A 17281-nucleotide genomic window follows, 5' to 3' on the forward strand; every position below is an offset into this window, starting at 1 on the left:
AGACAGCAGAATTCATAGTTCCTTTTATCATGGCAAGTCTTCCAGGTCCTGCAGCAGTAAAACAGCCCCAGACCATCACACTACCACACCATATTTTACTGTTGGTATAATGTCTTTTTATGAAAGGCAGTGTTCCTTCTACGCCTATCACTTGGACACACATTCCAAAGAGTTCCACTTTTGTCTCATCGGTCCACAAAATGTTGTCCCAAAAGTCTTGGGGATCATCAAGATGTGTTGTGGAGAAATTGAGACGAGCTTTGATGTTCTTTTTGCTCAAGCAGTGTTTTCTCCTTGGAACTCTGCATGCAGCCATTTTTGCCCAGTCTTTTCCTGATGGTGGAGGCATGAACGCTGACTTTAACTGAGGCAAGTGAGGCCTGCAGTTCTTTGGACGTTGTTGTGGGGTTTTTTGTGACCTCTTGGATGAGTCGTCGCTGCGCTCTTGGGGTAATTTTGGGCGGCCGGCCACTCCTGGGAAGGTTCACCACTGTTCCATGTCTTCGCCATTTGTGGATAAGGGCTCTCACTGTGGTTCGCTGGATTCCCAAAGCTTTGGAAAGGCTTTATAACCCTTTCCAGACTGATAGTCTCAATTACTTTCTTTCTCAATTGTTCCTGAATTTTCTTTGGTCTCGGCATGAGTGTGCTTTTAGGATCTTCTGGTGACCTTACTTTGTCAAGCAGCTCCTATTTAAGTGATGCCTTGATTGTAACAGGTGTGGCAATAATCAGCCTGGGTTTGGCTAGAGAAATTGAACTCAGCTGTGGACAACCACAGTTATAGTATGTTTTAACAAGGGGGGCAATCACTTTTTCACACAGGGCCATGATGGTTTGGATTTTTTTTCACCTTTAATAATAAACACCTTCATTTACAAATTGCATTTTGTGTTTACTTGTGTTGTCCTTGACTATTGTTTAAATTGGTTTGATGTTCCGAAACACTTAAGTGTGACAAACATGCAAAGGAACAGGAAATGAGGAAGGGGGCAAACACTTTTTCACACCACTGTAAGTGTACTTGTTTGACATATTTGAACTATAACTTAAATTTAATAATATGAAAATTTCAAGTATGATGTTTACATTTTAAATGATGTTAAAGTTAAAATAATAATTAATTGTATTAATATTTGCAGTTTATTGAACGTATATTGATATTTGTTCACAACATACAAGGTAAACATTAAAACAACAACATATACTTACACACTTAATTGCAACTTAATGGCATCTAAAAGAGCATAGTAAATGGAACTCAAATGTATAAGCTGTACTACTTATACATTGTTAATACACTAAGTATAATATTAGTGTCTAAAAATAGCACACTTTTGAGTACATTCAAATGAAAGTTTATTTAATATACTACGGTTAAGTGAAATTATGTATTCTTTTATGTACTTTAAATAACTCTATAAAATACAACTTTCACACATAAACACATTACGCAGCTATTGGATGTTTGACAAGAGCCAAGCATCGAGGACAAGTTCTCTGTTCTCCAGTGGACTCAGAATCCAGTTTGTTCATCGTCAATGACCTCAAAGGCTTTGTTAGTTTTTCCATCAATGTGTGCATCGTACGGATTCTCCATGCTGCCACTATTTGCAGATTTCCTACAAACAAACAAGAAACACAACATGTCTCCCAGTTATGGAAGGAAATATCTCCAACATCGTAGAAATAGGTCTTGCTCTCGAGACCAAAAACACTCACTTCTTGCGCTCTTTGACACCAGAGATGACAAGGTAGATTCCCGCTAGCACCACGACTCCCATGACAACCCCAAACACCACCAGCCACACCGTCACCGGCTGCTCCACAGGAGGGGCCAGTGTTGCTGGGATACCCAAAAACTCCAATGTCTTGTCATCCAATTGGAAGGCCTGGTTGATTCTGCCTCTACTTAAACTGGGATCAATATGAAAATGGGTTTATTATTGCTCACACCTATTTATTGTCTCTATTGGGAAAGGTCACACAGACTAAAATTCTTGTGTTAGAAATTATAGCAAGGCTAGACTAAAGCTTTGTTAGGCTTTCAATGGGACCTATTATGCTCATCTTTGGGTTCATACTTGTATTTTAGGTTTACTACAACATTGCATGCTTTAATGTAAAGAAAAAATATCTACTTTATTTTTCTCATACTGCCCATGGCTGCCACACCTGTATTCACCCTCTTTTATAGTTTATACTGTTAATTAATCCCCAGTGTGGAAATTACAATTTACACTCTGTTAGTAATCACTACACACAGGTCTGAAATACACACACTGAGCTACTGCCACCCCCATCTTTTCTTAGAAGATATACTGTAGCCCTTGTCTATTAACAGTAAGCCCCCCTCCCAAAAAAGCCCAGCCTGTTCTGACTGAGAGCTACAATGTAGCAGTATATGTAATGTAAACACTACAGTAATGTGCATGTAGCTAATGACCGTATAAAGAAATCTAGCAGAGCTGATGTGAGTTTGAGTTGAAAGCGGAGAGTTCAGGAACAGTGTGAAATCTGAGGTTTTTGCTCACAGGGATTACTTTTACATATGTTCATCTCATTAAGCCAAAGTAGTGGAATGACACACCAACATTGCCATTGCCAGAAAAGTCATTTAAAATCATTCAAAATAAATGTTATTAGCTCAACTAGTAGAGGTCCTTAGTTTGTGACACACTTATGGTAACCCAAAACAAGTATACTGCACTTACTGTTTTAGAAATATACTGTATGTAATCAAAATACCCATGCATGTTATAAATAAAGCTAGTGCCTCACCGTATGGCAGCCTCCAAATCATCCTTTGGGATATATACGGTGGGAGTTGATGGGTTGGTGACCACAATGTAGAAGGAGATTCTGGGAGTCTCGTCAAACACAAGGACATCCTCTGGTCTGCAGATACAAATAAAGAAAAGCTCTCAAACAAATGTAAAAAAATATATATATTAAGAAGGAAAACAAAACTGGAGTCCCGTGACTGGGTTGACAGAGATGGCGGCCTAAGGTATAGCTCCTGGCCCAATCTTGTGTTACATGGTTCCAATTCTATCACTTTATGATAGATAGAGTTATTTAAAGCAGAATGGCAAACAAGAACAAAACTCATTGCCATTGCAGCGGCATTATTGGAGGAAGAAAATCTATCTCAAACCACGTTTTTCTCAGATTAAGCTTCAGATAGCTAGCTAAATAAAGCATGAATAGCTAACTGCTATCCATGCCCAGCTAGCATCCCTAACGACAAGCCTTGGCTTTATCAGATCTGATATGGACAATCTAAAAACTACCAGGGGAAGCAACTCAAGTATTCTTGATAGCCATCGCCACACTTTTGAAGAGCTGGAATATGGCCGCTCTGGCCTTCCTATTGAGAAGGCCAAGAAACTGATTGCAACCCGTTGGAAACCACCTCATGACTTGGCTATTCGTGCTTGAACCCTTTCCTTTCTGGATGTCATTTATATAGAGCTCTCCCCGGCTCGCATAAATGGTGCCCCAGGAAAGACTTTGGACACTTGGCTCAGCATTTCTGAGTCCTTGAAATTCATGCTGTGGATTTGTGCTACAGTCTTCTCACTTCTATCTGTGTGTGTGTTTGGTCCCTTTTGTCTTATGCTGGTCTCCCTGTCAATGCCTCTTATTTGTTTGTGTGTTTGCCTGTGTCTATTTCTGTGCGTCTTGTTCTTGCTGTCTCCCTCCTTCCCGTATTTCCTAAACATTTGATCGCAAGGAAGGATTGTGGCAAAGGTGCACTGTGCCTACTTATGTGTGTGTAGGGTGCTTTACTGTATGTTGCCATCGGGACCTATGTTTTACACTTTTGTTTGGCTGTTTAAATAAAAAGAAAATTGATCACAAAAAAGAAGGAAAACAAAGGTCCATATTTTGTGGTCCCAGGATGATACTGACGTGAACTGAAGGGTCTCGTTCTTTTGGCTGTAGTAATGCCTCAAAGCGTACGCAATGTTGGCCTTGAACAGGTACAGCATGTTGGCATCCCAGGAATACTGAAACACAGTTTATTTGATTAATATAGGCCATGATGATGATCAAACAGACTGAAGTTCACTTTAAAGAAGGAAAATTAACTTTACGTTTAGTCAAACATTGTAACCCTAATACTGTAATAACTTCCGATAATAATAATAATAATAATAATAGTAATACATTTACTTTATATAGCACTTTCAATAGTACACAAAGGCACTTTATAAGCATAACAAAAAAAACAATAACAATTACTGATTGGTAACAGAAACAATGATAAACAATAACAATGATAATGATTAATATAACTCACAGCGTTATCGCCCAAGGCAGCCTTCAAACTTATCCTCACTTTAATGGCATACATTGAATCTGTAAAACAAAAATAATTAGTATACTTTGATTAAGTAGGATTTTTTTGTAAAGAACATTTGTCCCTTCTTATTCTGAATATTTTATCAAATCTTCACAAAACATGGCATATAACACATTTGGCTGACTGTGAACACAACCCACACATTTGTCTTTGGATATCACCAACTTTATGTCAAGAATTGGTTCACAAAATGTTGTTAATGTTACTGCCATAGCATCATCCAATAGCAACCTTCAGTATTTATGGATAACCCGGTAAGGGACAGTAAACAGATCTATACAATTTAATGCAATAGAGGGGGGAAATAGTAAAATTATTAATTGAGTATGTTTTAGTTCTTAGTAATTGTGTAAGTGCGTGCCCCCTGGACATGAGATTATAAAGCACTTTTTGGGCATATAAAATGTACAAATCATGGTGTACAGAGTACAATTTCAAGCAAGTTGCAATCACACTCATCTTCAGGAATTACACATTCTAGTAAGTAAGTTCTGTGGTTTGGTCATGCACATATTTGTCATGAAAACAGCAGTGACATAAGACTATGGTTTTTCTACTTCCTTAAAAATGTCCTCAGGGAGTTTTCCCTTTTGTAAACTAGCACACATGACATCAAGGCTTTTTTTATTAGGTCATGATGAGAGAGTTGTTTGTCCACTCATACAGTTTTTATGACTCTGGCACAGTTTTTTTCAAGTGTTCAATTAACTGTGTTTGGTATTACTACGTAAACACAATATGGCAATATGAAACCAGACAACATCCACCTAGATTAGTTTGCTGTGCAGGAAACAAAACAAAACTCACTTATTGACACAATAAACATTGTTTGGATGCGCAAAAAACAAATTGTAAAAACCACACATTGTGGTTTTAGGAAATGTGCTGGACTATGGTTGCCTTGCAACTTTGTGGTGACGACATGTTGATTAAATAGTAAGTCCCAACAAAGAATGCTCTTTCAATGTCAGCGGCAGTATACTTTTTTATTGTAACATTTTATTGTGCTTTCGTTGAAAATGTTCTTTCCTTTGGCATCATCTCTTGGTTTAGCAACAGCACTAAAGCACAGAAAAAGTACATTAGAAAAATAATAACACCTTCCAGTAAACTATCAGCTATTCCAGTTTTGAAAGTACATATAAAAACACAACACTATGAAAGGCAAACAGCATTGTGGGTAATCAGAAGCACCTCCTTGCCTCCTCATTTGAACTGCTACCTTCAGGATGACAATACTATGCTCTTCTGTTTACAAAAAACAGATCCAATTTCTCTTTTGTTCCACAGGCCATCAAACTCCTTAATAATGAAGGTCCTGAATGGTAATAAGGTCTCTTATTTATTTATTTTTTTTCAGCTGGTCTGGAACCCATTTCCCCCCCAATATTCCTCAGTGCTCTTGTCTATGTTATGAGTAGCGATGTATACATGTTACAGGTTTTCTTTGTCTTGTTTGTCTTAATGTTGTTTGAAAAAAGGCCATGTGATGTGATTTTTGCTGCAACCTAATTGTTTAACAATAAACATAAAACAAACAGATGTTGGTGAATTACTGGGCAAAAAATAGTCCGGCGTATAACCTCCCATGAAACTACAATGTGTGCTGGTACAGAGCCAGGCTAGCTGTTTCTCCCTGTGCCCAGTCTTTTTGCCAACCTAAGCTAATAACTGCTGGCGGTAGCATCATATTTACCATTACTCTCAGAAAGCAAATAACATACTACCCAAAATGGCGATTATAATTAGAAAATGGATTGTTATTTTAGTGGCAATGCTCTTTGGTATAAGTACCTTTTGTACTTACATGGATCTATTGCTGTCTTCCAGCCTACAGTCCTGTTATTTTTCTTGTTCTCGGCCTTCAGCCAGTCATGGAGTGGTTGGAAATAGTCCAACAGGGGGCGGGCGTCCATCTTGAAATCACCGGATATTGTATGCAAAGCCCTGGTCCAGGACTTGGATCTACCAAGCTCTAACATATTCCTAACAGAAATCATTGATGATGATGATGATGATGATGATGATGATGATGATGATATTGATAATGCATTTATACATGTGTACCACAATATTGTAATATATAATGTGCTACGGCAAAACAGGAATGACTGAGACATTATTTCGCTTTTAATTTCAAATGGTTAGATGGACTAAGAGAAAGAAAACATGTATAAGTCTTTTATAGGGATAACCAAAGCAACTGAATCTAATTCCGTGACAGCCGTTAAAGAGGAACAAAAAGTCGTCCGTACCTCAGTTTGGTTCCTGCTACTGTAGAATTAGTAATGTCACATGTAGATAAAGCCCCTGGATGATTAGCTGCATCACAGAGAGCCTTTTGGAACTGAAACTGGTAGATGGTTCTCGTGAAGTACCTGTTTTTACAACCAGCAACAAACATAGGCACATGGGTAATGGCTCATAGCAAAACTGGGGCTTTAATCCTCTATCTTTAATCATCTGTGTCACAGCTTTACTACTCAGCTACTCCATCTTCATTGCAAGGGTGTGTGATTCGTAATTGTGGCTTTATGCAACCAACAAGCACAACTAAGAGTAAAGCTCAAATACAGCCAAAGCATCACCTTGTCTTTTATTAGTCAAAGACGTAAATGTTTTAGCCCATCTTGTTCACTCCCTGCCCTCCAGCTATAGTTGCTTGTGCAATGTCAGCTGGCAGGACATGAATACACTAAAAAATGAAATGTCATTGTCATGTGTACATGTTATTACATGGTTTAATCTGTTTAACAGGGTGTTTGACATGTTAACAACAAGCAGGGTTCACTGTAGAACTGTAGTACTAGCATGCAACTAGCATGCAAAAAAACATTTATTTTAAAAGATGAATGTGAAAAGTCAAAAGAAAAAAGTGAGTGCAGTAGTTTCTCAGAAAATAGCAAAACATAAAAAAATGTTTAACTGAAAAATGTTGCCAATGATGTTATGCTTTAATTCTCTTGAAGTCCAGCTTAACAGCGGGACTGTTACCTGATGAACGAATAGTCTCCAGATACATGGAACAGAGCAGGCGGGTCACAGTAGGTCTCATCTCTTGGCACTGGCTCCCCCACCCCCACCAGCTCCCTCCTGTTATGACAACAAAGAGTCAGAACTGGTGCAGGCCGATGCTGTACCACAAAGACCTGCAGTAAAGCAGCCGCTGAGGTAACACAACATAAAAAGCAACTCTACTTGGCCTGCAGTATGTCCACTTATGTTGTAATGCACATTCTTGCTTGCAGTGATATTGGACGTTTATTTTTTCACAGAATGCACAAATTAACTGGATTATTAACTGAAGTGTCACATATGTATCTGCTTACTTCATCTCCCACCAGCGCTTCATCCAGTTATCCTTAGTGATGTTCCCTGCAAACACCTGCCACCTCCATTCCTCCAGCATGTAGGTGAAGGGCAGCGTAGCCACGATGGTGAGCGCCTGTTTCAGCAGGAAGTTAATCTCTGCTTCTGCAAGGCAAAAAAACAGAAAATAGTTTATGCTATGAAAAGTTAAAAGTGTCAGGTGGTTGCCTGTTACTGGTCTAAACATAATTTTAGAATTTAAGCTCTGAACTCTGTTAAGAAAGGACAATGAAACACAACACAATTTCTACAGATAAACATTGTTCTTTTTTGGGACACTTAAGCAGAACACAGTGTTACGTGTTTAGCACTCTCATTGGATATGCTATTCATAACACCTACAGCATATCAGATGATGCAGATGATGGTTTGTATAATAGTCAGCAGAAGTCCCAAGTTCTTGTTATGCTTGATTATGTGGTTTCACCAGAGTACTCAGGTGAATACAGCTGGGATGGGTCTGTCTTGTTGCCACAACAGTGCTGAAGATATTTTTATCCTACATGCCATTCGAGGGCAGCAACCCAGAGACACATTACCTTTTCTGGTTTGTTCAGAAATTCATATAATTACCATTGTCGGTTGTCAACTTTATATGTTCAGTTGGGTGATTTATATATGTTTAGGCCAGGTGAATAAAAAATTGCATTGTCTTTAATGGCTAAGACAAAATGTATCAAGTTAAACCTGCAATAACCGTTGACCATTAGGGGGCAGTGTTAGCTTGGCAATGACATATATAAATTGCTAGTATATCAATTTATATATATATGTATGGCAAACATAGTTGCCTATATACACATCCAGCAGACGTGAAGCAACCTAAGCAGACATTTGAAGTCAAGTCTCTGGCAACTTGACGAATGGAAGTCCAATATTCACTCTTGCATTGGCAATCTTTACTCCTGTATCAATGTCATTGAGCAGGCTCTGGAAATACATTAACTTGTATGATTCTCTTAATAAATAATATCTGCTTTGTCCTTGTGACAACGGCAGCTAAAATGAGGTCTTATTCTGTCTCATTTAAGCAACAAGTAAAAACAGCTGCATACGAACAAAATACAAGGTTCACTGAGCTGCTGTAGCATTTATCTTATCTATCGATCAGTTCAACAAACAGCTATTAGGGAATAGATAGCTGAACGCTAAATCTAGTTAAACTGTCATTGTAACTGAACAGCACAAATACACAACTTATTCTTACTCTTCTACTTCATTTTTGAAGTTACCAGAAAGCTTCAGGTGCATTACCACCTCTTTTCAAACTGTAGGAGGGCAGACCTTGAATTACATAGACACCTGAACAACATGTGTAAATGAAAGCGTCTTAAATCTCATCTGAATTGTATCCATATACGAGTTGCGCTTGAAATGACAAAAGTAAATGGGGCCACAGTCATTTCATCCATTGTAAATATAAAATTATAGATTATAGCATGTTTAATGTTTTGGAGAGCCAATACTTCTCTGGTTCAATAATTGTGAGTGTATCAATAGTACCACTATCATAAATGAAGTCAGGAGCCAGGAGATTGAGGCTCTGCAGGTGTTTGGGCGTTGCAGCAGAGAGGGACATGATTTCTCCCACAGCCTCGTGGAAACCCTCGTTGGCTCCGTCCCTCAGGAGGTAGGACAGGTTACGGTAAGCCATCTGGTACTGGTTGTGACCCATCTCATGGTGCGCTGTGAGGAAGTCATCCATGTTGACCTTAGTGCACATTTTGATCCTGGAGACATCACAGGAGAAGTGTTAATGTCAGCAGGTATATTGTGTGATGCAGACATAGCACAATACCATATCAGAAATATTGTACCAATAAAACAGCCTGTGCAATAAAATGTTTCTGATGAGTCAGATATAAACACTTAAGTCCAATGTGTGAATGTGAAAGTCTAATGAATACAGTTTAATTGAGACTAATTGCCACTGGTGAGCCAGGAAGCCTGTCTTTTGGAAGGGTTTTGTTTTGTATTTGGAAAAACTTTGTTGCTATAGATGGTCAAACTTCTAAAACCTCTTAAGCAACTACATGGATTAATATTTTACACCATAAAGACTTTGGTTATCGTTATCAACCTGAAAGAACGGCTCACAGATTAATCAACATCATTGTTCCGGGAGGTTCATAATTATTACTCTCATGTACTGATCTACAGTGAGACTTTTCAGAACACTACACAAAACCCCTTCTAAATCATTTTCAAAAGAGCTACTTATATGAGTTGAGTCACCTGTCCCAAATATAGGCCTTATAAATGCCAATATATACAGTCTATGCTCCTTATTAATAGCTCTGTAGATGTTAGAGATTGGTTGAAACTGCTCATACATAATTTTTTGGAGATCACCTTATTCCGTTTAAGAGTCAGCAACTATCAGAGAGTTGGATAGATTTAGCTGTTTTTCCAATAGGTGTTTCAGTGTGGCTGCATATGTTTGCATGTGTAAATATGTGCATGTCTGTGGATATATCCTACCTAAAGTCCTCTCTGTTTCCCATGTCCCAGGCTGTGGGGTGACAGACCACCTTGCGTTCATCACTAGGCTTCACTAGCATGGAGTTATTCCAGAAGTTTGGGAACATCTTGTACAGGCCCACAGACATAAAGAACTTCTCTGCTTCTTTGAAAAGCCTCTCCTCACTCCAGCCCTGAAATTCAAATTGACATATAAAAGATTTTATTATCTTGGTTGTTTAATTTCTTTACCACTGAATGCATTATATTCAATACTGGTTTTTAATACTACAAAATGACACATTCAAAAAAATTGGACTTCACCTTGTCCACCATAGTATTGCTGACATCAATGTCTTCTTTATTAGGGTAAGGGATTGATAGACGATACAGGTTGGTCCAGAATCTTCCCCACATGTCACCTGAAGAATCAACACTAAAGGTAATAACTTTCTACTCCACATTATCCAAGTACAAAGAGATGTTCTTTTGGAAATAAACAAAGGAGTAGTGGTAGTCCTGGACTGGGACTTAAAACTTACATGAACTTAAATTGTGACATTTAATGCACCCTAAGATCATTTTGTAATTTTAGCTGATATTATTCTACTGTGGGGTATCACACTTCTCAGCCTCCCTGGTAAAGTCTACTCCAAGGTGCTGGAAAGGAGGGTTCGGCCGATAGTCGAACCTCTGATTGAAGAGGAACAATGCAGATTCCGTCCTGGTCGTGGAACAACGGACCAATCTTACTCTCGCAAGGATCCTGGAGGGAGCCTGAGTATGCCCAACCAGTCTACATGTGTTTTGTGGATCTGGAGAAGGCGTATGACCGGGTCCCCCGGAGAAACTGGGAGGTGCGGCGGGAGTATGGAGTGAGGGGGTCCCTTCTCAGGCCATCCAATCTCTGTATGACCAAAGCGTAGCTCTGTCGGGTTCTCGGCAGTAAGTCGGACTCGTCCGGTGAGGTTGCCTCCGCCAGGGCTGCGCTTTGTCACCATCCTGTTTATAATTTTATGGACAGGATATCGAGGCGTAGTCGGGGCGGGGAGGGTTGCAGTTCGGTGGGCTAAGGATCTCATCGCTGCTTTTTGCAGATGATGTGGTCCTGATGGCATCATCGGTCTGTGACCTTCAGCCCTCTCTGGATCGGTTCGCAGCCGAGTGTGAAGCGGCTGGGATGAGGATCAGCACCTCTAAATCTGAGGCCATGGTTCTCACAGAACCGATGGAGTTGCTTCTTCCGTAGGGAGTGAGTCCTTACCCCAAGTGAGGAGTTTAAGTACCTTGGGGTCTTGTTCGCGAGTGAGGGGACTATGGGCGTGAGATTGGTCGGAGAATCGGAGCAGCTGGTGCGTATTACATTCTGTTTATCGCACCATTGTGACGAAAGAGAGCTGAGCCAGAAGGCAAAGCTCTCGATCTACCGGCAATTTTCGTTCCTACCCTCACCTATGTCATGAAGGCTGGGTCATGACCGAAAGAACGAGATCCAGGGTACAAGCGCCGAAATGGTTTTCCTCAGGAGGGCTGGCGTCTCCCTTAGAGATAGGTGAGAAGCACAGTCTCCGGAGGGACTCGAGTAGAGCCGCTGCTCCTTCGCGTTGAAAGGAGCCAGTTGAGGTGGTTCGGCATCTGGTAAGGATGCCTCCTGGGCGCCTCCCTAGGGAGTGTTTCTAGGCACGTCCAGCTGGAAGGAGCCCCAGGGAAACCTAGGCTATGGGAGAGATTATATCTCCAACCTGGCCTGGGAACGCCTCGGGATCCCCCAGTCGGAGCTGGTTGATGTGGCTCGAGAAAGGGAAGTTTGGGGCCCCCTACTGGAGCTGCTGCCCACGCGCCCGACACCGGATAAGCGGTCGAAGATGGATGGATTATTCTACTGTTACAAACCTGAGTAACAGTACAGATGTTGGAGTTTACAATTTGCTTTACCACTGAATAACTGACTCTTTTTACACAATTTTCCTTTTATGCTAGTTTTTCTTTTGGTAAAGCTAGACAAATCATACCCAGGAGATGGGCTGGCAGAGGCCCTTCTGAATCAATGTGTCCTGGGTAGACTTCCATAAGCCTGGCTCTTACATAGGCATGCAGCTCCTTGTATAAGGGCAGGATCTGTGAAAAAAAATTAATAAATACTGTTAATTACTATGCACAATCAATAACAAACTGTACATTCCTACCCATGGGTAATGTAGACGTTCTGAATCACAGAGACATACAATACATTAATATTAGACATGCCTCATTGTATAAAGAACGGACATCTTTCATCAGATCATCTCTGGTGTACTTGTACTGAACATCCTCCTCAATGGTCTCATAGTTATACCTCCAGTAAGCTCCATAGTCTTCAAAACCTGTGGGAGTGTGTGTCAGAGAAGAACAGATGGAGAGAGATAGAAAGCAGACACATTTGAAATTACTACCAGAGGCATTTTATGTATTTTTTTTGGTGGAATTTTAGCTGACTCTGTTTTTAATGGTGAAGTAAGCCGGGGCGCTGCCAGTATTGCGTAAGTTGGAGGATATGACATGCTCGGCCAAACTCAGCTGTTCGCTGTGTTAAAACTGTTAAAAATCGTCATGTATGATCACTGAACACCATCAGCTCTGTGTTCGTCCTATCCACAATCAGTATCAGCTTATTTTGGTATAGTTCCTTAATAAGTTCACAGCCTTCTAGTCAAAGTGTTACCACTGTGTAGTAATTATTTAAGCTACATTAGGTTTCCATCCAGAATTATCAAGTGCACTCATTCACACATTAAAAAGGTTGTACATCCTGGGGAGTCCTGGTAGCTCACCTGGTTGAGTGTGCGCCCCCTTGTACATGTACAAGGCTCAGTCCTTACCACAGCAGCCCGAGTTCAAGTCCAACCTTTGCTTTGCGCTTCCTTTGCTGCATGTCGTTCGCCTGTCTCTACCCTTTTTCCTGTCCTAATCTGTCCTATCAATAAAGGCCAAAAAGCCCACAAAATAATCTTTAAAAAAAGAAAATGTTATACATCCTTACAAGTAGAGATGGTCCAATACCATTTTTTGCTTCCCAATACCGATTCTGATATCTGAACTTTCATATCAGCCAATACCGAGTTCTGATCCGATAACAGTGTGTCATATATTTTTATTAGGTTTTTAACAACTGTATACTACTATGCCTGTTTGGATGTGACATGATTTCAATTTCTGTTGTAGGTCAGGCTCAGGTCAAACTATTTGTGAAACATAAACAAACACAAACATTGAATTTCTTTTATCCAGTTTGACAGTCAGTCATAACGGAAAGAGAACATAAATAAACTACTTTAACGTGGATTTTCTTCAGGGCTTTATTATTTGCTATCGGATCGGTGCATAAACTCCGGTACCGATACCAGGTTTTAGGCAGTATCAGAGGTGATACCGATACTGGTATCGGTATCGGAAAATCTCTACTCACTAGTAAACATTTACATCAAGTTGAATATTTTCTTTGAGATGTATCACCATTTAGTTTAGCAGCTTCATTCTTCAGATCCACATAATCTTCATACAGAGGCCTCATCTTCTTCCCCACCACTCTCCTCCAGCCCTCCCACACATGCAGACGCTCAAAGTAGTCTGTGCTGTCGGCCATTACATGTTCCAGGCCTGTAAACAGAAGAGCATTCAAGTCAGTGACAGAGTATATTGATCAAATGAATACAAATTTTACTTTATAATTAATCTGAAGAAAAAAATTGCACTAAAACAAGTACGATGTGTGACATAACTGTACTTGTACTATTTTATGATAATTGATACCACTACATTTTGGGGGGAAATATTGTACATTTTATTATGCTACATTTATCACAGAGCTATCTTGTCTGTTAAGCATGTAAACAGTTTATAAAATATGCATTATTTTACATTAATCTTTTCAACAGATGTTACCGTGCTTGAAATTAATTCCACCTTGACATCAGTAAAATACTGCCCACATCAATGACAGGATTGCAATAAAATACAGTATATAATAATTATAACATGGAGAAAGAAGCAATTTGGCAGTATATTTTGGTACCAATACGTTTTCTTTAGTAATATTTTGAATGCAGGACTTTTACTTGTTATGGAGTAATTTTCTATAGTGGTATCACTCCTTTTAATGCAGAAACTGATACTGATACTGCTGTATACAAGTATTTAAATAACATTTTAAAAATACTCTATTTCAGGTTTAAATCATCAACATTCCTACTGAAGCAAATATACAAAAAGTTAAAATCTGAAAAATGTATTGAAAGTATCAAAGTAAAAGTACTTGTTCTACAGAAATATGGCCTGTGCCTGATATATTACTACATATTACAGTATTAGATTGTTATTACTGATGTATGTACTCTGCAGTTTCCTCTTGGTCAATCTGCACCTAGTTTTAACTGCTTTTTACACAGTTTGGTAGTTTAGTTAAATGGTTCCCAACCTAGGTTCCAAGCCCCCTCCAAAGGGTCACAAGATACATTTGAAGGGATGGGATGATTTAAGAGGACTAGGATATAATTAAAAACAAAGTTCTCCTACACAAATCTAAATTACTTTTTAGGATTTTTCTGTAGTCTTTGCTGTTTTGTGAAATATTTGATAATAAAACCTATTGACCTTAAACAGTTATTGAAACCATCAGAAAAGTTTAAAAGGGGAAATGTGGTATATCTTTGGCGGAGCTGCTAACAACACACAGACATCAGAACTGTCACAAGGAGTCCTAACCAGACACTGATTCTATGTAACAGGTCAAAAGCCAAAAAGACAGAGAGACATTTAGTTAATCTTTAACAATTGCATTCTCTAAGTTTGTTGCATAGTTTTTTTAAATGTTAAATCTTAAACTGAAAGTAACTAGTAACTATAAAGCTGTCAGATAAATAAATATACTGTGGTAGAGTGAAAAGTAGTTTGCTTTAAAATGTAAAAGTATAAAGTAGCATCATATGAAAACCCTCAAGCAAAGTACAAATACCTTTGCAAATGTGTTATTGCAACTTTCCACCACTGGAAACATGCAGTTGTGATCCTGTTTCTAAATGTGTTTGTTCAAAATTAAAGAACGGTATAAAAACAACACAATCACCACAATGGATTACAGTATCTTGGTAAAATCTCCGTTACAACTTTAAACTTATTTTCTCATAGAGTATGTTAATTATAAACTGCTTTATCTGACTTTGGCCGGCAGTAAAAGGCCGCCACGGCGCCATGACCAGTCTTTGACAAGAGAGTCGTACCTGGCTCCAAAGTCTGGCAGTTAAACGGGTCGTCAATGAGACACACTGTCGCTGTGCTGTAGATTGTACTCATCTCACTCAAGACCTTACTGAGCTGTACAAGTAAATTAAAAAAAGAAAACACAAGGACAAATGTTAAGGTTGATGAAGCACTTTGGAAGCTTTCCAGAAGATGTGTCTTTAGGGCATTTACAAGCAAAGAACATTTCCGTAATTCCTCAAATAAAGACCCATAGTCAATTAAAAGCCGGCCTCTGATAGTGGCCGGGGGCGTGGTCAACACGGACAAATAAAGGCCAGCCTCAAATTAAGACCAGAGAAAAAATAGTGTGGATAATCTCCTAAATGCCTTTTATATAATGTGCATTCAAGTTTACCGTAATGTACATTTCTACCAATTTAATTTAGTAGATTCAACAAGATATTAATGTTTTTTCTGGGTTATGGTACACATGTAAAGTATTATTTTCCTACCGGTATTTTAGTTAGTAGTGCGGCTGTCTGTGTTATTACACACTACACTTGGCAGAGTAACGTAGGCCTACAGATGCCTCTAGATGGCAGTAGCTACATTGGATGTAACACGGGTCTCATTTAGTGACAGCAGAGGATGACGGGTGAAAAGGCTGTTAGACATTTCAACATTGACCCCCGGAGAATCCGAGCCTGGAAGAAGCAGAAGGATGGGCCGACAGAAGCGCAGAGCACGGCTAGCTAGCTGGAGGTGGGATGAAGCAAGTTAGCCTGGAGATAGAAACAAAGCTAGCTAGCTACCGTCTATGACGTTAATCAGATATTGGTGTACTATATGCTCTTATCGTAATCTACCAGCAATACCAGAGCTAGTACCGATGTTTGAAATGAATACTCGGCACATTTACAGGGTATAAACTGACACAGTGGTGGTGTTTGATTATTTCTAACCCAAATTGGTTTGTCGCCCTCTGTTGTTGTATGGTGATATTTTTGCAAACGTTTCTTAAAAAAGTAGTGCTCTCTGTCCACTGGAACGCATTTTAAACGGTTTATTTAAAAGAAACATATACTTATCAAACAGATTGAATTAGAAATAAAGGCCTGCCTCTAGTAACAACCTGCTTCAAATAAAAGCCTGGTAACTTCTGCGGTTCAGGTAAATAAAGGGCCCGGCTTTTTTTGAGGAATTACGGTATTTTAAGACCTATCTAATCCCATGTAACAGAATGAAATATAACAATTGTCTTACTTGTGCAGCTTTATCTGGGGAAAGGGCACCAGAGCCTTTGTCTTGTAGGGAAATTAGCTGTAATTTGATTTCTGGATCCTTGATCTGGTCAACTGGGAATTTCAACGACTCTTCTGACATCTGGGAGTAGAATTTGCCCCAAATTTCCCCCTCTTCTGTCTGGGGAGGATGTAAACAGACACATCAATACCGTCTTGAGCAGACTAGAGATTTTAAAGGCCTCCCAAAGCTTACCAGTTTATCTGAGTTCTCCTTTGTGATGTTGGTGTTGTAGGCCCATGATGCCAGCGAGTACTGGTACATACGCTGAGTGGCCTCCTCATCAAACATCTGCAGGAACTCATTTGCCTTGTTCTCCACATCTGACTGAGCAGAAACAGCGCAGGACACAGCCAGCAACACTACAAGAACCCGAGCAGACATCTCTGCTACTTTAGCCCCATCCACACACACAAACTAACTCTGAAAAGGAGGGACGCTCTCTTATGCAGTTTCAGTAAGGTTCTGTGTTGCCTTGACCTTTGGACGGCAGAGCCATAACTTAGGGTGTTACTGAGTTTTCATTTACAGATAGGATGTTTCAGAGGAACAGGGAATGGCACT

The 17281-nt window shown here is 39.5% G+C and overlaps 1 protein-coding gene across 1 annotated transcript; it reads right to left on the reverse strand.

Annotated features, from left to right (window-relative positions):
• Positions 1–1019: 1019 nt before the first annotated feature.
• ace2 (angiotensin I converting enzyme 2) lies at positions 1020–17184 on the reverse strand. The gene is made up of 18 exons (XM_032499635.1): positions 16913–17184; positions 16679–16837; positions 15454–15547; positions 13691–13834; positions 12446–12561; positions 12211–12316; positions 10523–10620; positions 10220–10392; positions 9242–9468; positions 7699–7843; positions 7364–7462; positions 6625–6747; positions 6177–6355; positions 4307–4365; positions 3916–4013; positions 2782–2898; positions 1723–1917; positions 1020–1622 (listed from the first exon to the last, which is right to left on the reverse strand). Exons 1-18 carry the CDS (start codon positions 17099–17101, stop codon positions 1517–1519), a joined length of 2427 nt encoding a protein of 808 aa, XP_032355526.1. The 5' UTR covers positions 17102–17184; the 3' UTR covers positions 1020–1516.
• Between the last annotated feature and the right edge of the window lie 97 nt (positions 17185–17281).

This window comes from Etheostoma spectabile, chromosome 1 (genome assembly GCF_008692095.1).
Source record: "Etheostoma spectabile isolate EspeVRDwgs_2016 chromosome 1, UIUC_Espe_1.0, whole genome shotgun sequence".
Classification (NCBI taxonomy): domain Eukaryota; kingdom Metazoa; phylum Chordata; class Actinopteri; order Perciformes; family Percidae; genus Etheostoma; species Etheostoma spectabile.